At 42.8% G+C, this 24,235-nt stretch overlaps 1 protein-coding gene across 1 annotated transcript in view; it reads left to right on the top strand.

The window, feature by feature from the left end:
- mxi1 (max interactor 1, dimerization protein) overlaps positions 1–24,235 on the top strand; it is a 113,014-nt gene that overhangs the window by 82,988 nt on the left and 5,791 nt on the right. The window contains 1 exon segment of the mRNA XM_034187590.1: positions 9,786–9,900. Coding sequence (XP_034043481.1) covers positions 9,786–9,900 — 115 coding nt within the window.

The following is a 24,235-nucleotide window of genomic DNA, read 5'->3' on the forward strand; positions in this document are numbered from 1 at the left end:
TATATATGTGTGTGTCGTCTGTCGTCATGAGGCCGGTCATGGTTTGCTCAGCCCTGCTGTTGACCATAAGGCAGGGATATACATCTGGAGCTGGTCCCCGGGCGCCTAAAGGCGACCTCTGCTCCTAACTGGCAATTAGGATGGGTTAAATGCAGTAGACACATTTCATTGTGCAGGGAACATGTTCCTTTGTGCATATGACAATAAAATTCTTTTGAATCCTTTGAATATATATATATATATATATATATATATATATATATATATATAATAGTTTTTTGTCTCAAACAACATGTTACTGTGCGGAATGTCATGTTGCTATAAAAGGAAGATCTCTCACAGTACATGAGGGAGCTGGGACAAGCACAGGACTAAATGTCCTGAAAGACGACTAGTAACAGCATGGCAGACTACATATCATCATCCTCCTCCTCGTCGCCCGTGTGTGGAATGGTGTTAGTGGTTTCACACTGACACGCCAAATAGAAGCGCTTAAGCAGCCAGTCATGGACACCTCACACACACTCTGATTAAAGTCTTGGTGCTGAGACATTTGTGTTGCTGTCACTGTTAAAAATGCACACAGAGATGTGGAGATATTTTGGAGTTGTGTGCACACAGATGTCCTTGGTATCTCTGTCATATCAGTTGGTCGGAGAAAGAGGAGTGACAAAAGAAGGTCGGTCTCGGGTTATCTGAGGCCGTCTGCTGAGCTGGTGGTTTTAATCCGTGCGTGAGTGGAGGAGGTCATGGAAGGGAATGAAGAGAAGATGGTGGTGTCTGGCGTCTGGAATTTGTTAACTTGACGCCTGACCGGCCAGACAGTCAGTCATACAAGCCCGTACATGATCACACTGTTCTGTCCTCACAGCCTTCATAAGTAGACAAAGTGCATGCCCACGTGTACAGAAAGTGCTTTGAGGGAAAAGTCATAGAATATGCATGTGTGTGAAATGTCCCTATAGGTTCTAAGGCTTGAAGTGGAACATATATGGGCTGTTGTGTTCTTTCTTGTATTTAATGTGTTGTGTCAGCTTGACAGTTGCATAATGAATCATTTAGTGGATGTTCACTTCATGTACATGGCCCACTTATGTAGTAACTTCTTAAAATGTTGAAAAAGCAAATGTAATAAATTACACTTAAAGGCGTAGTCCCTTGTGATTTTGTAATTTTTTTAAAGCATTGTAAGTGTTAATATACGAGGTCTGTTAGAAACGTATCCGACGTTTTTATTTTTTTCAAAAAACATATGGATTTGAATCACGTGTGATTGCATCAGCCAAGCTTGAACCTTCGTGCGCATGCGTTTCACACCTGTCGGTTGCGTCATTCGCCTGTGAGCAGGCTTTGTGTGAGCAGTGGTCCACCCCTCTCGTCGGATTTTTATTGCGAATAAATGTCTGAACGATTTGGAGCTTTGCTGCATCAAATCTTTCCAGAAACTGAGAGACCTCCAGCTGGACACCATTCGGAAAATTTAGATGGCTTTCAGCGACAATTTTATGGGGATTACACAGATTAAGGAGTGCTCCAGCCGGTTTAAAGACCGCCCACAGCATCTGAGAGCGCGGCGCGCTCCGAGCGCCGATCGACAGGCTGAAACCCCGCTGAAACAACCAGATCATTTCCAACGTGAAGGCTTTGTTGATCCGGGACGTCGTCTGACTTTCACAAAAAGGCAGAAGGCGTGGACATCAGCACTTTTTCGGCACATTCCACTGTTACAGGAGTTTTTTTTCATGGAAAGAAAAGTGGAGGGATGCGCCACCGTGCCATTCATGACGCGGCACAAAACCACCTCCGTGTTGGTCTCACAGGACGGCTTTCAGACGGCTGTCGGTGGGTTTTCAGTCGTGTGATTATCTGAGAAATTGAGCATGAGCCTGGACATGCCCCAACATGTCCTGTGAGGCTTCATCACGGCGTTGCTTTGCGCCATGCGGCTCCACCGCGACGCACGGAATTCCGCTCCTCTTTCCATGACAAAAACTCCTGTAACAGTGGAATGTGCCGTTCATTTCTAAACTGGATGCTGTCTTGATCCGGTATGTCATCTGACTAGCACAGGAATTGTGAAAAGACGTGGACATCAGTACTTTTTCGGCACATTGAGACAGACGTGCGGAGGAGTTCCGCGCGTCGCGGTTGAGCCGCATGACGCAAAGCAACGCCATGATGAAGCGTCACAGGACATGTTCTGGCATGTCCAGCTCATCCACAATTTCTCGGATAATCACACGACTGAAAAGCAACCAACAGCCGTCTGAAAGCCATCCTGTGAGACCAACACAGAAGTGGTTTTGTGCCGCGTAATGAACGACGCCGTGGTGTGTCCCTCCGCTTTTCTTTCCATGAAAAAAACTCCTGTAACAGTGGAATGTGCCGAAAAAGTGCTGATGTCCACGCCTTCTGCCTTTTTGTGAAAGTCAGATGACGTCCCGGATCAACAAAGCCTTCACGTTGGAAATGATCTGGTTGTTTCAGCAGGGTTTGAGCCTGTCGATCGGCGCTCGGAGCGCGGCGCGCTCTCAGCAGTTGTGGGCGGTCTTTAAACTGTCTGGATCACTCCTTAATCTGTGTAATCCCCATAAAATCGCCCCTGAAAGCCATATTAATTTTCCGAAGGGTGTCCACCTGGAGGTCTCTCACAGTTTCTGGAAAAAAACTGATGCACCAAAGCTCCAAATCGTTCAGACATTTATTCGCAATAAAAAACGATGAGAGGGTGGACCACTGCTCACACAAAGCCTGCTCACAGGCGAATGACGCAACCGACAGGCGTGAAAAAACTCACGCATGCGCACGAAGGTTAAAGCTTGGCGGATGCAATCACACGTGATTCAAATCCATATGATTTTTGAAAAAAATAAAAAGGTCGGATACTTTTCTAACAGACCTCGTAGATTAATTGATTACACCAGCTATAACCCATACATTTTTAAAACCTCGATTAATCAAGGGCAATATTTTCATTTTTTCTTTACATGTGATTAATTATTTGCAAACATTGTAACTATTTATTCAAGTTTTTTGAGTTGCCAGACAGAACTAATTTTGAGTCATGAGAAGGATTTTCTGCAGCACCCATATAATTTTGTTCCTTACTATGCAGATAAAGGATTCACACTCATATTGCCAGTATGATCAAAAGTCAATTTAGAATTTTGGCCCACATGGGTTAAATGGGTTTACAAGATGCTATGACATACTTTCTCTGGTGACATCATAGACAACATTATAAATGTATGGGGGTGGTCTGATCCACAAATGGCATAGTTTCCCAGAATGCCATTCACGTTGGTTGCACTGTTATGCTGCATATGCTTGTATTAACATCATGGAGCCAAATCAATGTGGTAGTTCTTCAGTCGTCACTGAATGTGACCACGAAAAAAAAAAATTCACATGGAAAAACAAAGCCAGTGACTGACACAAGTAATGAATAAAGACCACCAGTAAAAAAAAAAAAAAAATATGGACAAAGTCTTTCACAAACATTTTAGTGAATAAGTGCTGGACAGGTAAGACACCACTCACACAGCTCTACTGTGTCAGTTGTCAATTATCTTCTCCCTCTTTTGGCTGCTCCTGTTAGGGGTGGCCACAGCAGATCACTCGTTTCCATCTCACCTGTCCTCTGTATCTTCCTCTGTCGCACCAACCACCTGCATGTCTTCCCTCACCACATCCATAAAGCTCCTCTTTGGACAGCACAGTGGCTTAGTGATAAGCACTGTTGCCTCACAGCAAGAAGGTTGTGGGCTTGCTTCCCACCTGGGACTTTTCTGTGTAAAGTTTGAATGTGCTACCTGTGTTTGCGTGGGTTCTCTTTGGGGGCTCTGGCTTCCTCCCATATCCAAATGCTTGCAGGTTAGGTGAATTGTAAACTGTAAATTGACCGTAGGTGTGTGAATATGTTAGTCTGTCTCTACATGGTCCTGTGATAGACTATTGTCCTGTCCAGGGTGCACCCTGCTTCACCCCTATGACTGCTGGTATAGCCCCCCCCCCCCGACTCTCAAGTGGAGTAAGTGGGAATAGAAAAAATTAATGAAACAAACTAGACAGGTTTGTGGTAACTGAGACATTTCCAACCACCTTGAATTCTCTCTTTCCTCAACATCCTGCAGGTGGAGTTGTGTGTTTTCGCTCAAGCTGCTGTAAAAATGCACGCTGATATGACCCTGCAGGATGAAGATGACAGTGCTAAGGTTTAGATAAGGCAGACATAGCGCTGTTTATGTTCTTGAATTAAAAGAATAAGTGTATGCTACTCTGTGATGACACAGACATATGAGTTCACTGATACTCATCCTGCAAAGCCCCAGATTTAAACTGTCTGTTATGCCTTCTGGACTAAACAGGCTGAGTTATTAGGCTTCATGTCAGATTCCTCAGATGTGTAGCGTTGTCGTTCATATAGATTAAGTGTGCACTCGCACACATTGCTCTGGTGGCCTTATCAATGCCATGCGTGCATAATGGTAATGTTCCCTCCACACAGACAGATATAATGCAGGCAGCATTCGCATGTCTCAGTCAGTCTTAAAACACCAGAACACAGGAGTGCAGCTCAACAGAGTTGGTGCAGTGAACTTCTTGTCTTGTTGCCTCCCCCAGAAATACAAGTTTCTGAGTCCAGGTCACTCCTCTGCTTCCTCTAACTTAATGTGTCCCATTTTGTTCAGGCTAGCTGAAAGGGCAGCCCCTGCTAATGGAGCGCTGATTGTGTTATAGCCCCAGTTATCTCTCTTTACCTCTCAACTGAGGCCATTAGCAGGATAGATAAGACTTGGGGTACATCTGCAGTCACAGAGTAAGGGACTGTCAGGATGATAAGAGCTGAGCAGGGTGCAGAAAACTCCATTACACTGTTCCTTTCCTCCCTGCACCCCACCCCTGCTCAGAGTTGTATGTACTGGAGGTATGATAGGTAGCTAAAGCTGGTCAGGGTGCAAGAAATAATAGAAGAGGTTAATGTGTCATCTGAATGCCAACTGCACCGTAAACCATATGTTAATGCTTATTTATGCTGATTCTGTTGCCAATATATAATCTGGGTTTTAATGAGAGCAGATTCAAACATGACATAATACTGCAGACTTAAAGCAGAAACATCCCGATGGATGACAGACTGAGTGAAACGAATGCTGCTAGGTCTGATAACAAAGTTTCTGAGCTTTCATTTGAAAGCGATGGCTGGGATTTACATAGGATGTACAGAGAGGAGATGACACACTTCACCCAGAAACTCTTAATTTGTTGAAAGAGGCTGTCTGATTTTGGATCCTAACATGGGCTGACTCTGCTATTTGTGTTGCAGGACACTGTGATACTGCCACCATGAACATGCATGAGGAATGTGTCCACAACACTGTTTTTACAGGCTATCTGAACATGCAGCTGTACTAGGTCTGTTAGAAAACTATCCGGCCTTTTTATTTAAAAAAAAAAAAACTATATGGATTTGAATCATGTGCGCTTGCATCAGCCAAGCTTGAGCCTTCGTGCGCATGCGTGAGTTTTTTCACGCCTCTCGGTTGCGTCATTTGCCTGTGGGCAGGCTTTGAGTGAGCACTGGTCCATCCCCCTCATCGGATTTTCATTGTCAGGGAAATAGCTGAGCGATTGGAGCAGCGCTGAATCAAATTTTTCCAGAAACTGTGAGAGACAACCAGGTGGAAACCATTTGGAAGATTCACACGGCTTTCGGTGAGGATACTCTGGGTGTCACACAGATTAAGGAGCATTACAACCGGATTAAAGAAGGCGTGAAAAAACTCAAGCATGCGCACGAAGGTTCAAGCTTGGCTGTTGCAAGCGCACGATTCAAATCCGTATAGTTTTTTTTTTTTTAAAATAAAAAGGTCGGATAGTTTTCTAACAGATCTCGTATTTCTTAGACTGAAAAAAGTCAGAGTAGGTTTTTTTCAGGAGAGAATGAACTTTCTAACGGAGAGAAATTTATGAGAAGCTGATGGCAGAGCTGCCGTGGGAGCATGCCAAAATAGCGGAGATGATCAGAGAGCGAGCCGCTTTTGGAAGTGGCCAAGAGAGTCCAGCAGCTGTGGCTCATGGGGAGTGGTTTAGACACACCTGTCTGCACCAGCTTGGATTATCCTTTTTCTTGTGTTTTTCTTTTTCCTTTGAATCAGGACCACAATGTGAAAAAGTCTCATACTAGTGGCTGTGATCAGCCCCCACGCACAGAGGTGTGCTTAATCACAGCACTGATTAACGTGGCTGGACACTCCATCCACCTGTGGACATCTGTCCACAGGTATTAGAAGTAGGCTTTACAGATTTTCTATGTCAGCAACATTTTATTGAGTCTTAAAGTAAATAAATATGAAATTGGTCACTGGACCCTTGATCTCTGGACATAAATAAAATCTGTACATAGCCACTGGATCCTAGATCTCTGGGACAGATTCATCCAGGAGTCAGCAACATCGTATTTAGGACACTGTTTTGGTGATTTGGGATGTCGATTTGGGATGTCCTCATGTATTGTAATAAATATTCCAGAGAAAGGCAAGAGCTTCTCTCAGAAGTTAGAAGAATAGGCCTGAAAGAAGTTTCTGTTGGAAGTATTGTAGACAAAGGTTCAGCAGGTTAGGTGAATTGGAAACTTGATAATTATCTTGGGCTCCCTTGTAAAAGAGATGTTTATCTCAATGGGACAAACCTGATTAAATAAAGATTAAATTAAAGTGGGAGGGAGAAGTGTTGACTTTTTAAATACTTGAAAGACACTCGACTCAAGATGATTTAGTACTGCTATAACGGGCGGATGCAGTAGGGGGCAGCAATGCAACAATAAGGATTCTGGCTGCCATTGAATGCCACAGAAGAAGACAGGTTATGTTTGGTTTATGTGACAGGAGCGCATTTTGAGTTCTGAGCCCATTTCTACATTCACAAAATGCCTCAAGAAACCACAAAAAATGCATAAAAGTACTTAATTTACTCATATTTGTTGTCTGTCTGGGTAAATTATCAGACTCAGACTCATTGTTTGTGTGCCAGATAATGTGTGCCACCAGAGGGGGAAATACTTTGGACCGTGTTTACTCAAACATAAAACATGCATACAGAGTCACTCCCCTCCCCCATCTTGCTGGATCACACCATCTCTGCCTGTCCCTCACCTACACCCCCCTGCTGAGGCGAACAAAGCCACAATGAAAGACAATCCAAACTGCTTCTCACGGACTGTATGGGATTTATTTTCCAGCCACAACCTGCAGGAGTACACTGACACCGTACTCTCTTACATTAAGAACTGTGTTGACACTGTCACCGTCAACAAAAGGGTCAGGGTTTTTCCAAACCAAAAACCCTGGATGAACAGCGTAGTCCAGTCCCTATTAAAAAGCCGCAGCACCGCCTTTAAATCAGGGGACAGGGCCCTGTACAGCATGGTCAGGTCCGATCTGAAAAGAGGCATCAGGGAGGCCAAGGCTGCCTCCAAGAAAAAGATAGAGGACCACTTCGCTGTGAATGACCCCAGAAAGATGTGGCAGGGAATAAATCATATAACCAACTCAGAAGCTGCAACCCAGGAAATGCTAGGTCTGACGCCTCACTGGCAGAGCTGAACCGCTTCTTTGCCCGCTTCTAAGCAGACAGACCAGCAGCAACTCCACACCCACCACCCTCCAGCACTAGCACACTAACACTTCAGGAACACAAAGTGAGACGTGTGCTGAAGGCGGTGAACCCCAGGAAGGCGGCCGGCCCCGATGTTGTACCTGGAAAGGTACTCAAAGTGTGTGCTGACCAACTGGCTGGAGTTTTCACCTGCATCTTTAACCTGTCCCTGTCGCATGCTATCATTCCACTCTGCCTCAAATCTTCCACCATCATCCCAGTCCAAAAGAAGTCAGCAGTGGAGAGCATAAATGACTACAGGCCTGTTGCACCTACACCTGTGGTCATGAAGTGCTTTGAAAGACTGGTCTCTCAGCACATCAGGGCCTGTCTGCCTCCCACTCTGGACCCCCACCAGTTTGCCTACAGGGCAAACCGCTCCACAGAGGATGCTATCAACACAGTGCACCACAGCGCTCCACACCGCGCTGAGCCACCTGGAGCACCAAGGGAGCTATGTGAGGATGCTCTTCCTGGACGTCAGCTCAGCCTTCAACCACATCATCCAGGAGATCATGTTCCAGAAACTGACACATCTGGGCATCTCCACCCCCATCTGCCAATGGATCAAGGACTTCCTCACAAACTGCCCACAGTCTGTGAAACTTGGCCCCCACCTTTCCTCCACCATCACACTCAGCACCGGTTCCCCTCAAGGCTGTGTACTGATCCCCCTCCTGTTCACTTTTTACACTCATGACTGCTCTCCGACCCATCTCTCAATCATAAAGTTTGCAGATGATACCACCGTGGTTGGGCTCATCTCAGGGGGGGATGAGTCTGATTACAGAGATGAGGTCAACCGACTGACAGCGTGGTGTTCAGCTAACAACCTGCTGCTGAACACCACAAAAACAAAATAAATAATTCGGGACTTCAGGAAGGGCAGGATGGACCCAGCCCCGCTCTACATCCATGGGGACTGTGTGGAAAAGGTCAGCACCATCAGGTTCCTGGGAGTGCAGCTCTCTGCCAGCCTCTCCTGGACTGCCAACTCCACAGTGGTGGTGAAGAAAGCCCAGCAGCGACTCCACTTCCTGAGGGTGCTCAGGAGGAACAATCTGGAGGAGAAGCTGCTGGTGTTGTTCTACAGAGCCACCATCGAGAGCTTCCTGATGTACTGCATTACAGCGTGGTACAAGGGGTGCTCAGCAGCAGACAGAAGAACGCTGCAGAGGGTGATCAACACGGCCCAGGGGATCACTGGCTGTTCTCTGCCCAGCCTGGAGGACATTGCCAGCTCTCACTACCTCAGCAGAGCTGCCAGCATCAGCAAAGACACATCCCACCCCAGCAACCACCTGTTTGACCTACTACCCTCTGGCCGACGGTATAGGTCAATCAAAACTAGGACAAACGGACTCAGGGATAGCTTTCTCTCCAGAGCAATCACTGCACTGAACAATAACAAACCACTTTAATCTGCACTTTTCAAGTTTCTTGTACAATATCTGTACCCATGTGCAATATTTTCCTGTGCAATATTATTCCACAGTTGTACATAATTTTCGTTTTACATTTTACTTTGGTCCACATTTTATTTAGTTGTACATATATTTAAATAATTTATTTGTTAAATTTCATTATCTTTTATTTGGCTAACAATTATTCGCACCTCGAAAAAGCACCTTTTTGGAGTTGCACTCAAATCCCATTGCAATGTAAATTACAATGACAATAAAGGTGACTCTGATTCTGATTGATTGTGCAGCTAATCTCGTTTCTCCAGTGGAGCATGCGTGAGACAAAAACAGACATGCTTTCATCATGGTGAGTGGTCAGAGCCATCTCCAACCACCAGCTAGCTCTGGCGTAATGTGAATTAAAGAATTAAGGAAATCGTGAAGCAAAAAGGCTATTGATGTCGGTGGATCGAATCATTTCGTATCAATTCTTGACAGGAACCGGTTTCAATGTCCGGTTTAACTAATATCCCTACTCAGGACAGATCTTTTGTTGGAATAAAGGTCGGTATGCAATCATACAATTTACCCAGCAGGTGTGTTCAGCCAGTTAGCCATCATAAAATAACAAGTGTCAAGGGGACCAGTAAAGACCAGTGTTAATAGTGTTGTGATGTGATTCTTGAGTGTAATTTATCTGTTCCCCCTTGTCTCTTTTTGTGGCAGACGAGCTCATCTGCGGCTGTGTCTGGAGCGGTTGAAGGCCCTCATACCTTTAGGACCTGACTGTAACCGACACACCACCCTAGGCCTGCTTAACAAAGCCAAAGCACATATAAAGGTATGTTTACTCCGCCCACACACAAAATGAAAAATGTCACACCCACAAATGAAATTTAGCACCACAATAAAAGAAGTATTCATTAATTAAGGACTAAAGGACAAGCCACATTAATATTTTTGCACTTGTACTGTAGGAGTATGCGGTGTCAGGAACTAACAGTACGGTGTACAATTTGCATTATAATTACACATGGTTGTTTAGTGTAACATGCATTTTTATTGTCTCATGGCGTTTTGATCACAAAACATAGAAAAATGAATGGGAACTACATCATCAGGATTGTTAGGCATTACATAAAACATAATGAATGTTTTTTTCATTCATGCAATGGAAAGAATATTTCATTCAGTTAAAGATGGACTGACTGTTCCATTCAACGAGGTGGAATACCTGTCTCTTTATTGTATGGTAGTATAGTATTGTATAGCCTCGTTGAATGAAACATTTCATTTTTCAACTAATGAAATACTCTTTCCATTGCACAAATGAAAAAATATTTGTTTTATATAACACCTAAAATAGATCCTTGTCATTTGATATTGTATTAATTTATAAACGAGAAACTCAGCCACATGGGGTGTGCAGCCAGTACATTCTGCGTGCCGGTCCCAAGCCCGGATAAATGAGGAGGGTTGCGTCAGGAAGGCCATCCGGCGTAAAACAAGTCAACCCAAATATGCAGACTAAGAATCAAATTTCCATACCAGATCGGTCGAGGCCCGGGTTAACAATGTGCCCAACAGGGTGCCGGTGGAAATTGGGCTACTGCTGGGTGAAGACGATGAAGAAGAGAAGGAGAATGTTTCCACAAACAGCGGGAGAAGAAGAAAACTGGAAATTTGGTGGAAATGAGAGTGGGGACTTTGAATGTTGGTAGTATGACTGGTAAAGGGAGAGAGCTGGCTGATATGATGGAGAGGAGAAAGGTAAATATATTGTGTGTGCAAGAGACCAAGTGGAAGGGAAGTAAGAGCAGGAGCATCGCCGGTGGGTACAAGTTGTACCATGGTGAGAACATTAAGAGAAGTGGTGGTGGGGTCATTTTAAAGGAAGAGTATGTTAAAAGTGTGTCAGAGGTTAAGTGACTGTCTGACAGGGTGATGAGTGTGAAGTTGGAAATTGAAGGGGTGATGATGAATATCATCGGTGCATATGCCCCACAGGTAGGTTGTGAGAGGAAGGAGAAAGAAGATTTCTGGAGTGTGTTAGATGAGGTGGTGGAGAGTGTGCCCAAGCATGAAAGAGTGGTGATAGAGTGGACTTCAGTGGGCATGTAGGTGAGGGGAGCAGAGGTGATGAGAAAGTAATGGGTAGGTATGGTATCAAGGATAGGAATGGGGAAGGACAGATGATAGTTGAGTTTGCAAAAAGGATGGAAATGGCTGTGGTGAATACCTACTTGAAGAAAAGGGAGGAGCACAGGGTAACATATAAGAGTGGAGGAACGTGCACACAGGTGGACTACATTCTTTATAGGAGATGCAAGCTCAACAAAGGATCAGATGGTGGAAGCTGAAGGAGGAAGACTGTTGTGTGAAATTTAGTGAGCAGGTGAGAGAAGCACTGGTTGGAGGGGAAGCAATTTTGGACAACTGGAAAAGTACTGCAGATGTGGTGAGAGAGACAGCTAGGACAGTACTGGGTATGACATCTGGACAGTGGAAGGAAGACAAGGAGACTTGGTGGTGGAATGAAGAGGTCCAGGAAAACATAAGGAGAAAGTGGTTGGCGAAAAAGTTTTGGGATAGTCGGAGAGATGAAGAAAGTAGACAGGAGTACAAGGAGATGCGGCGTAAGGCGAAAAGAGAAGTGGCAAAAGTAAAGGAAAAGGCATATTGCGAGCTGTACAAGAAGTTGAATAGTAAGGAAGGAGAAAAGGACTTGTAAGGATTGGCCAGACAAAGGGACAGAGCTGGAAAGGTTAGGGTGGTAAAAGATCCACATGGTAATGGGCTGACAAGTGAGGAGTGTGTGCTGAGAAGGTGGAGGGAATATTTTGAAGAGCTGATGAATAAAGAAAATGAGCGAGAGAAAAGTCTAGATGATGTGGTGAGAGTAAATCAGGAAGTACAAGAGATTAGTATGGAAGAAGTGAGGGCTCTATGAAGAGGATGAAGAGTGGAAAGGCAGTTGGTCCAGATGACATTACAGTGGAGGCATGGAAATGTCTAGGAGAGATGGCAGTAGAGTTTCTAACCAGATTGTTTAATAAAATCTTGGAAAGTGAGAGGATGCCTGAGGAGTAGAGACGAAGTGTGCTGGTTCCTATTTTCAAGAACAAGGGTGATGTGCAGAGCTGCAACAGCTACAGAGGCATAAAGTTGATCAGCCACCGCATGAAGTTATGGGAAAGAGTAGTAGAAGCTAGGCTTAGAAAACAGGTGAAGATCTGAGAGCAGCAATATGGTTTCATGCCGAGAAAGAGCACTACAGATGCAATGTTTGCTCTGAGAATACTGTTGGAGAAGTACAGAAAAGGCCAGAAAGAGTTACATTGTGTGTTTGTGGACTTCGAAAAAGCTTATGATAGGGTGCCAAGAGAAGAGCTGTGGTATTGTATTAGGAAGTCTCGAGTGGCAGAGAAGTGTGTTAGGGTAGTGCAGGACATGTACAAGAATAGTGTGGCAGTGGTGAGATGCGCAGTCGGAATGACAGACTCATTCAAGGTGGAGGTGGGATTACACCAAGGATCAGCTCTGAGTCCTTTCTTGTTTGCAGTGGTGATGGACAGGTTGATGGATTGGATCAGACAGGAGTCCCCATGGACTATGATGTTTGCAGATGACATTTTGATCTGTAATGAGAGGAGAGAGCAAGTTGAGTCTTGTCTGGAGAGGTGGAGATATGCTTTGGAGAGAAGGGGAATGAAAGTCAGTAGAAGCAAGACTGAGTACATATGTGTGAATGGGAGGTGAATGGGAGGAAGCCCACTGGAATAGTGCAGTTACAAGGAGTAGAAGTGGTGAAAGTAGATGAGTTTAAATATTTGGGGTCAACTTTTCAAAGTAATGGAGAGTGTGGTAGAGAGGTGAAGAAGAGAGTGCAGGCAGGGTGGAGTGGATGGAGAAAGGAGGCAGGAGTGATTTGTGACCGAAGAATATCAGCAAGAGTGAAGGGGAAAGTTTACAAAACAGTAGTGAGACCAGCTATGTTATATGGCTTAGAGATGGTGGCACTAACAAAAAGACAGGAGTCAGAGCTGGAGGTGGCAGAGCTGAAGATGTCAAGATTCTCTTTGGGAGTGACGAGAATGGACAAGATTAGGAATGAACATATCAGAGGGACAGCTCAGGTGGGACGGTTTGGAGACAAAGTCAGAGATGCGAGATTGAGATGGTTTGGACATGTGCAGAGGAGGGACCCAGGGTATATAGGGTAAAGGATGCTGAGTATGGAGCCACCAGGCAGTAGGAGAAGAGGGAGGCCAAAGAGGAGGTTTATCGATGTGCTGAAGGAGGACATGCAGGTGGTTGGTGTGACAGAGGAAGACACAGAGGACAGGGTGAGATGGAAACGATTGATTTGCTGTGGCGACCCCTAACGGGAACAGCCGAAAGACAAAGAAGAAGAAGAAAGAAGATTAATTTATAAACAAGAGAAAAGGGATTTACATTTTGGTTTACGTCACTGGTCCTTTGTTTTCAACAGTCCAACTTGAACTTTAAATAGCAGTCCATTTCAATCCAAAGTTGTTCTCAGTCATCTTGCAAAAATAGTCAGGTAGTTTAAATACAGTAGTGTTCAGAATGATAGTAGTGCTATGTGACTAAAAAGATTAATCTAGGTTTTGAGTATATTTCAAATCAAATCAATTTCATTTATATAGCGCCAAATCACAACAAACAGTTGCCCAAAGGCGCTTTATATTGTAAGGCAAAGCCATACAATAATTAGGGAAAAACCCCAACGGTCAAAACGATCCCCTGTGAGCAAGCACTTGGCGACAGTGGGAAGGAAAAACTCCCTTTTAACAGGAAGTAACCTCCAGCAGAACCAGGCTCAGGGAGGGGCAGTCTTCTGCTGGGACTGGTTGGGGCTGAGGGAGAGAACCAGGAAAAAGACATCCTGTGGAGGGGAGCAGAGATCAATCACTAATGATTAAATGCAGAGTGGTGCATACAGAGCAAAAAGAGAAAGAAACACTCATCAGTGCATCATGGGAACCCCCAGCAGTCTAAGTCTATAGCAGCATAACTAAGGGATGGTTCAGGGTCACCTGATCCAGCCCTAATTATAAGCTTTAGCAAAAAGGAAAGCCTAATCTTAAAAGTAGAGAGGGTGTCTGTCTCCCTGATCCGAATTGGGAGCTGGTTCCAGAGGAGAGGAGCCTGAAAGCTGAAGGCTCTGCCTCCCATTCTACTCTTAAAAACCCTAGGAACTACACGTAAGCCTGTAGTCTGAGAGCGAAGCGCTCTATTGGGGTGATATGGTACTATGAGGTCCCTAAGATAAGATGGGACCTGATTATTCAAAACCTTATAAGTAAGAAGAAGAATTTTAAATTCTATTATAGAATTAACAGGAAGCCAATGAAGAGAGGCCAATATGGGTGAAATATGCTCTCTCGTTCTAGTCCCTGTCAGTTCTCTAGCTGCAGCATTTTGAATTAACCGAAGGCTTTTCAGGGAACTTTTAGGACAACCTGATAATAATGAATTACAATAGTCCAGCCTAGAGGAAATAAATGCATGAATTAGTTTTTCAGCATCACTCTGAAACAAGACCTTTCTAATTTTAGAGATATTGCGCAAATGCAAAAAAGCAGTCCTATATATTTGCTTAATATGCGCATTGAAGGACATATCCTGATCAAAAATGACTCCAAGATTTCTCACAGTATTACTAGAGGTCAGGGTAATGCCATCCAGAGTAAGGCTCTGGTTAGACACCATGTTTCTAAGATTTGTGGGGCCAAGTACAATAACTTCAGTTTTATCTGAATTTAAAAGCAGGAAATTAGAGCTCATCCATGTGTTTATGTCTGTAAGACATTCCTGCAGTTTAACTAATTGGTGTGTGTCCTCTGGCTTCATGGATAGATAAAGCTGGGTATCATCTGCGTAACAATGAAAATTTAAGCAATGCTGTCTAATAATACTGCCTAAGGGAAGCATGTATAAAGTGAATAAAATTGGTCCTAGCACAGAACCTTGTGGTACTCCATAATTAACCTTAGTCTGTGAAGAAGATTCCCCATTTACATGAACAAATTGTAATCTATTAGATAAATATGATTCTTTCTTGTATATTTCTTATTGTTACATGGGAAACAAGGTACCAGTAGATTCTCACAGATCCAACAAGACCAAGCATTCATGATATGCACACTCTTAAGGCTATGAAATTGGGCTATTAGTAAAAAAGTAGAAAAGGGGGTGTTCACAATAATAGTAGCATCTGCTGTTGACGCTACAAACTCAAAACTATTATTTTCAAACTGCTTTTTTAGCAATCCTGTAAATCACTAAACTAGTATTTAGTTGTATAACCACAGTTTTTCATGATTTCTTCACATCTGCGAGGCATTAATTTTGTTGGTTTGAACCAAGATTTTGCTCGTTTACTAGTGTGCTTGGGGTCATTGTCTTGTTGAAACACCCATTTCAAGGGCATGTCCTCTTCAGCATAAGGCAACATGACCACTTCAAGTATTTTGACATATCTAAACTGATCCATGATACCTGGTATGCGATATATAGGCCCAACACCATAGTAGGAGAAACATGCCCATATCATGATGCTTGCACCACCATGCTTCACTGTCTTCACTGTGAACTGTGGCTTGAATTCAGAGTTTGGGGGTCGTCTCACAAACTGTCTGTGGCCATTGGATCCAAAAGAACAATTTTACTCTCATCAGTCCACAAAATATTCCTCCATTTCTCTTTAGGCCAGTTGATGTGTTCTTTGGCAAATTGTAACCTCTTATGCACATGTCTTTTATTTAACAGAGGGACTTTGCGGGGGATTCTTGCAAATAAATTAGCTTCACACAGGCGTCTTCTAACTGTCACAGCACTTACAGGTAACTCCAGACTGTCTTTGATCATCCTGGAGCTGATCAATGGGTGAACCTTTGCCATTCTGGTTATTCTTCTATCCATTTTGATGGTTGTTTTCCATTTTCTTCCATGCGTCTCTGTTTTGTTTTTTGGGGGGTTTTTTTTGTCCATTTTAAAGCATTGGAGAGCATTGTAGGTGAACATCCTATAATTTTTTGCACCTGCGTATAAGTTTTCCCCTCTCCAATCAACTTTTTAATCAAACTGTGCTGTTTTTCTGAACAGTGTCTTGAACGTCCCATTTTCCTCAGGCTTTCAAAGAGAAAAGTATGTTCAACAGGTGCTGGCGTCATCCTTAAACAGGGGAGACCTGATTTCACACCTGTTTGTTCCACAAAATTGACAAAGTCACTGACTGAATGCCACACTACTATTATTGTGAACACCCCCTTTTCTGCTTTTTTTTTTTACTACTTTTTTTTTTCTAGCCCAATTTCATAGCCTTAAGAGTGTGCATATCATGAATGCTTGGTCTTGTTGGATTTGTGAGAATCTACTGAATCTACTGGTACTGGTATTATTCTGAACACTACTGTACAATACTGATGATGTAGTCCATACCTGATGCCGTGCACTGACTTCTTCGTGTACAGACTGCCCTCTGCTTTCTTCAGTCCAGCAAAAAATCACAACAGAAATTTGTCAAGCTCTTCATCCAACAGTGGTTCTACTTCAGTTAGAGACATCCCAGCAAACACTGCACATGCCACCAGACGCCTTACTGCAGACTGGGTTTGGTTTTTTTGTGTTAAAAGAATGAGCACCATTAATAAGCTCGTTCAAATCATCATCTGTCACCAAAACAAACACTGCCTTGTTTGTTTTTAAGCCAAGTGCCGTTGCCAATAGTGAGCGGTGGTCGCGGTATGCAATGGTACAAAACCTATAGAACCAAAATTGCATGGCAAATGGGATGAATGAACAATATCACGTGACATACAAACAATCAAACGACAGGAATTTATTTAGGTGTCATATTAAAGCATTTATTACACTCATCAGAACAAAAAAAAAGCTCAAAAAGTCTATCAAGGACTTACAGTATTAATGAAATCACACAGTGTAAAATACAGCAGTATTAAATGTCTGGTCTGAAAAAATAAATTACATTGTTTGAAATTTGATCACACAATCAATGTGGAGGAGAAGTATTTGGGGAAAACTGTAGCGGAGCAAAATCATCACCTGCTCACCTGTTCCTTTACACCAGGTGTCACTGGAGCATCACCCTGCTCTTCCTCACCACGACCATGTGTGTCAGCCTGCTGAACTTCTGTCTCTTCCACCTTGCCTGGAGCCTTGTCTGCTCCCCATGCTGGACTGCAGCATCGTCCCTCTGAGTATATTGAGCAAAAGTCTGAAAAAATTCCAGAGGATACCCACCCTTGTCCTCGATTTAAATTCAAATGAAAGATCAACCAAGATCATGATTTTAATAATTAATTGTGAAGCCCTATTATAAAGTTTGCCAATGATACATCTTCCTTCCTACCTTCCTTCTTGAGTGATTTAAGTAGATGTTGTGCTAAGTTATTTATTTTTTTCTTCTCTCCCCAAGAAAAGAATTCTGCCATCATCCACTTTAGTGTTCTTCAAGCCTTTTGGTATTGCTTGGCTCTCCAGTGCATTCCTTCTTTTTCAGAATGTACCAAATTATTGACTTGGCAACTCTTAAAGGACACGTCACACAGAAATCACGACGACTTAGATTTAGGCTGTTAGTGACCATCCAGTGGTACACCGGAATTACTTTGTGTACTTTCTTGACCGGTCTCAAAGTATGCGGCATTCACAACAGCTACGGAGACTGCCAAAAACAAGGTACTCATGAGTACTTGTGTTTCCAAGTAGCTTTGAGGAAAAGTTCCAGCTGCTAATGTTAAAAATGGAGCCACAGATTAACTGCAAAGTTTACATAAGCGTGATGCTGTGTTGTGACGACGTCCATCATGAATGCAACCTGATAACAGCAGTCAACTAGAGGCTCACCTTTGTGTACACTTATAAGTGTTGTCGAGATCCAAAATCTAACAGACTCTCTCAAAGTAAAATAAAATGAACAAAGCCTACCATCTCCATTGAGGAGAACAAAATATTAAAGGAAGAACCTGAACGTGGCACTCACCCACTTATAGAATAATTTCCAAGATTAAATATGTAAAGTCCACACCATCAAAGAAGTCATCACGCATGGATCACACGCAATTGCCAGCTGGAGAAATAATGACCAGGTCCACTCCATCCTCCTGTGGACAGATGTCCTCCATCGTTCTGCTGTGATTAAGCCCACCTCTGTGTGCGGGGGCTGACCATGGCTGCTAGCATCAGACTTTTTCCCTTTGTGGTCTTGTTTTAGAAGAAGAAGAAAAAAAAAAGGATTATCTCAGCTGATGCAGACAGGTGTGTCCAGCCCACTCCCCATGAGCTATGACCGCTGGAGACTCTTGGCCACTTCCAAAATCGGCTCTCTGTCTGATCATCTCTACTATTTGGCGTGCTTGCACAGCAGCTCCCCTGTCAGCTCCTCACAAAGTTCTCTCACGATTCTGGCAAGTTAGATAGAAAGTCCATTATCTCCTGAAAATAACATATTCTGACTTTTTCCAATGTAAGAAAAATATCTCCATGTTCAGGCAGTGTGTAAAAACAGGGTTGTTGAGACGTTCCATGCGCACGTTCACGGCGGCGTTAAAATAGCGTCCTGCGACACACATGGCAGCATCGGCACACGTTAGGATCTAAATTCCAACAGACTCTTTCAACAAATTAAGAGTTTCGGAGTGAAGTGTGTCATCTCCTCTCTGTACATCTCTCGTCAGTCCAAGCCATCACTTTCAAATGAAAGCTCAGAAGCTTCGTTATCGGACATACAGTGGGGCAAAAAAGTATTTAGTCAGTCCCTGATTGTGCAGCTTCTCCTACTTAGAAAGACGAGAGAGGTTTGTAATTTTCAACATAGGTACACTTCAACGGTGAGAGACAAAATGAGAAAAAAATCCAGGAAATCACATTGTAGGATTTTTAAAGAATTTATTTGTAAATTATGGTGGAAAATAAGTATTTGGTCAACCACAAACAAGCAAGATTTCAGGCTCTCACAAACCTGTAACTTCTTCTTTAAGAAGCTCTTCTGTCCTCCACCTGTTACCTGTATTAATGGCACCTGTTGGAACTCGTTACCTGTATAATAGACACCTGTCCACAGCCTCAAACAGTCAGACTCCAAACTCAACCATGGCCAAGACCAAAGAGCTGTCGAAGGACACCAGGAAGAAAATTGTAGATGTGCACTAGGCTGGGAAGAGTGAATCTACAATAGTCAAGCAGGTTGGTGTGAATAAATCAACTGTGGGAGCAATTGTAAGAAAATGGAAGACATACAAGACCATTGATAAGCTCCCTCGATCTGGGGCTCCACGCAAGATGTCATCCCGTAAGGTCAAAATAATCATGAGAATGGTGAACAAAAATCCCAGAGCTACACTGAGGGACCTGATGAATGACCTGCAGAGAGCTAGGACCAAAGTAGCAAAGGCTACACACTACGCAGAGAGGAATTCAAATCCTGCAGTGCCAGGCATGTCCCCTTGCTTAAGCCAGTAAATGTCCAGGCCCGTCTGACGTTTGTCAGAGAGCATATGGATGATCCAGAAGAGGATTGGGAGAATATCATGTGGTCAGATGAAACCAAAATAGAACTTTCTGGTAAAAACTCAACTTGTCATGTTTGGAGGAAGACGAATGCTGAGTTGCATTTCAACAACATCATATCTACTGTGAAGCATGGGGTGGAAACATCATGCTTTGGGGCTGTTTTTCTGCAAAGAGGACAGGACGACTGATCCGTATTAAGGGAAGAATGAACAGGGCCATGTATCGTGAGATTTTAAGCCAAAAACCTCCTTCCATCAGTGAGAGCATTGAAGATGCAATGTGGCTGGGTTTTCCAGCATGACAATGATCCCAAACACACCACTCGGGCAAGGAAGGAGTGGCTCCATAAAAGCATTTCAAGGTCCTGGAGTGGCCGAGCCAGTCTCCAGACCTCAACCACATAGAAAATTTGTTGAGGGAGTTGAAAGTCTGTCTTGCCCAGCGACAGCCCCAAAACATCACTGCTCTAGAGGAGATCTGCATGGAGGAATGGGCCAAAATACCAGCTACAGTGTGTGCAAACCTGGTGAAGACTTACAGGAAACATTTGACCTCATTGCTAACAAAGATTATGTTAAAAAGTATTGAGTTGAACTTTTGTTATTGACCAAATACTTATTTTCCACCATAATTTACAAATAAACTCTTTCAAAATCCTACAATGTGACTTCGTGGATTTTTTTTCCACATTTTGTCTCTCACAGTTGAAGTGTACCTATGTTGAAAATTACAGACCTCTCTCATCTTTTGAAGTAGGAGAACTTGCACAATCAGGGACTGACCAATTACTTTTTTACCCCACTGTAGCAGCATTTGTTTCACTAGTCTGTCGGCCATCGGCATGTTTCTGCTTTTCTTAAATTATATGCCACACACCGAGAAATGGCAAGGAATGAGATGATGAATTGCAGAGGGATAATTAGCAATAAAACACATCAGCGACCACTAATTATTACCACATGTGCATGGATAGACTTAAAATCATGAATACTTTGGATGTTAAATAATGTGTAACATGTCCTTTTAAATTTTGTGGTGGTGCAACATGCAGTTCTGTATTTTCAACAACTAAACAACCATCAGTCTTTGGTCAATGTCATTCAATCTTTATTACTCTGAATGTTCTAATTTCACAATGTACTAGTACATACAACTCATGCATTAAATGGACACATTGCATTAATTTTAATGTATTTGCAGGGTGTCCTGGGCAAGTGTGATATCTATGATAATACAAGGATCTGATCAGGACACAGTATTGGCAGATACTTGATATGAAGTGGCTTGAATCTGGATTTGGGGCAGAAAAACTTGTTTGGGACATTCTTACAGATAGATGTATGCATTTAATTTCTTTGCTAACCCACTGACTCAGTGAAAAATTACGTATGGTGGCCTGAAGTGACCCCTCCCAAAAAAAGCATCTCCCCATTGTTAATGGTCACCCCTGTACAAAACAAGTAATGTGACTGGCTGAGATGAACATTATTCAGTGCACCCTTTTGAGTCTGGAATCGGTGCAGGCAATCCCTGCACCTATGACCTAATGCTTTGAGCTGGTTGCCGTGCTTATGCTGTGAAAAAGAGGCCGTCTGAGTTCAAAATAACTGCTGACCTCATTTTTAGTCATTACATCCATAAATAATTGATTATAATAATTAATTATAATCCAAATATTTCAACAGTCATATTGTTTAATAAGTAAACATAGTACAGTCCCATTTAACACTCTGTGTGTTGCTAATTTCCTGCCCCTTTAATCCAGTTTTTTGGCATGTATAATATGTTAAGATATCCTGTTACATGATCTCCCATTCACTAAAAAAGTAAAAATAAAAAATACATTATTGACATGACTTTCTTTGTTGAAAAGGACATGACTATCTGTCTGAGACTGGGCAGCCTGCATGTGAGCAGGCAGTTTGTAGCATTAGTTTACGTAACAAAGGGGGAGCACAGAACTGATATTGTGCACCACTGTACCACCGTTGTTTGCACATCTGCTCCTGTCAACTTGACTCTCCACTTCTTATTGATGGCCTGTTGTTGTGTGCTGTCACCAAGCGTCACCGCCACATGGTCATCTCATGTGACATATAGCTGTATGGTTAGAGCACAACATGGTGATGTAATTTCCTGCCTGTGAACCTCACTGCTGGCCTTTGTGGTCCTGGTTGTCAGGCCATGAAGACAATTCTCTGAAAAACCCTGCTGGGTAAACACAGCCGAGAAGGGAGAATCATGAAGGTCTTTGATGGTCGGAAAGCTAAAAATCCAAGAACTTAATTTAATTAAATTTACTTTATTTAATTTATATAGCGCCATATCACAACATAGTTGCCTCAAGGGCATGTTGAGTGTAGTTTTGAGTGCTGAGTTTAAACTATCCACAAGACTTGTCTTTGTGGTGTATTCAATTGAATATAGGTTGAAGAGGATTTGCAAATCATTGTATTCTGTTTTTATTTACATTTTACACAACGTCCTAACTTCATTGGAATTGGGGTTGTACATATCCACATTGAGATCTAGCACAAGTGTTACACCAGATGCCCTTCCAGCCAACACTGAATCAGAAAAAAGTGGGATATTATGAAAAGTGCACATTAAAACAAACTTGCAGTGATTCTTACATTTACTTTGACTTCTATTTCATTGCAGTCAGTATGAACCCTCAAGAGACACAGACACCAGTATGACCGGTTAGCACTGTTGTTAGACAATGTGTCAACACAGTAGTAAAGTGAAAAATCTTAGAATGGTCTTTGACGTGACATTGTCCTTCAGTTTACACATTAGAGGGATAAAGAATATATTACTTCCATCTATAGAGGGCTAAAGAATATATTTCTTTCATCTACAGAATATAGTGAAGATTCAGCCTATTCTGCCGAAGGTTGATGCAGAGACTATGATTCCTGCTTGTTTCATTGAGACTGGACGATCATAATCTCTTACAGCCAAAATACTTCATGTTTTGTGGGAATAACTTAATTTCTTTAGTTAATATAAATCCATTCCTGCATTTTAGGCCAGCAACACATTCCCAAAAAGAGCTTGGACAGGGACAATTTAAGCTGTAGTAAAGAAGTACACAGAAACAAAGTAATGATATTTCATGCAGGTGATTGTAATCATGATTTGGTACAAAAGCAGTATCCACAAAAGGCTGAGTCTTTGAGGAGTAAAGATGGGTTGATGTTCTCCACTTTGTTCCTAAAGGACATGTCTCACGTTTTTTAATGTCCCAGTTAGCAGGACAACATAAAAGTACTCATGATTGTTGGTGTCTCTGCACACATGTGCTAATAATTAGTGATCTCTGATACATTTTATTCCGCTCACTCTGAGCATTAGTCGGTGCATTTTTGGAAAATGTGTCACTCTGCAATTATCTGCATATTTCAGTGTGTGACGTACTTATTAGCAAAACAGAAACATCCTGACAGACAGAGGGAAACGAATCTGCTCCATCTGAAAAAACGAAGCTTCTGAGCTGCCGTTCGAAAGTGATGACTCGGATTTACAGAGGATTTACAGAGAGAAGACGACACACTTCACCCCAAAACTCTTAACTTCTTCAGAGTGTCGGATTTTGGAGCCAGTAACGCACTGTTTGTGTGGATACTGGTTTACTGACGTTGGGACATCTGACACTGTTTTTAACAGACTGCCTGGACACAGAGATGGATTTGTTCCATTGGAAAAAGTCAGAATACATTATTTCCAGGAATTAATGGACGGAATGTGCCACAATCGAGGCACAGCTGCAGCCATCAATCTCATGTTTTCATTTGATTGCTTGGAGTCTACATTTGGAAATTAATCCATAACACAACTGTGAGTCTGGCATGTTCAGGATTTTACCCCTTTTGTTTTTTGTGGCTAGAGTTCTAATTTTTCTTTTACTTTGAGAGAGTGAATTTGGAGCTGGAATGTGTGTATGTATGTGTGCTGCGAAGCTCACTGTGTGTTTGTGCGTGCACTGTGCAGCTGACGAGATACTCGTTTCCCCCCTGCAGCACATGTAATTTTTTTTAGATTTTAATGATAACAATATCATGCATAAAACTGGTCATGCAGCAGAGATTGTTACTGACAGGCTGCGTTTATGATTCATGGCTGTGCAGGTGCACATCAACCTTTTGGAGCCGCAGCTTTTACTGTGACCACATCAAAACTAACAGTTATCACTTAAAAATGAGTCATCATAACACGATATCACACTTATTTCAACGTTGGAATTCATCTGTGCCTCAGTTCTTAACGTCAGCAGATACATTGCATTGAAGCACACGCTGGGACGCTTCTAGTAAGGACGTCACTTGTCGGAAACACCCAAATACTCACGAGTACTTTGTTTTCAGACGTCTCCGTAGCTGTTTGTTGCAAATGCCGTATACTTTGAAACCAGTCACGGAAGTGCACAAAGTAATCCCGGTGGATCAATGGATGGCCACTAACAGCCTAAATCTAAATTATGATTTTGGTGCAGCATGTCGTTTAAGGAGCAAATCAAATCAAGGAATCTGAGGAATTTCAGTGTGTATATGACAAGGGCACAAACCTAGGTTTGAACACCTGTAATTTCTGATTCCTCAAAGAGCACTGCATCA

Source organism: Thalassophryne amazonica, chromosome 15, assembly GCF_902500255.1.
Source record: "Thalassophryne amazonica chromosome 15, fThaAma1.1, whole genome shotgun sequence".
Taxonomy (NCBI): domain Eukaryota; kingdom Metazoa; phylum Chordata; class Actinopteri; order Batrachoidiformes; family Batrachoididae; genus Thalassophryne; species Thalassophryne amazonica.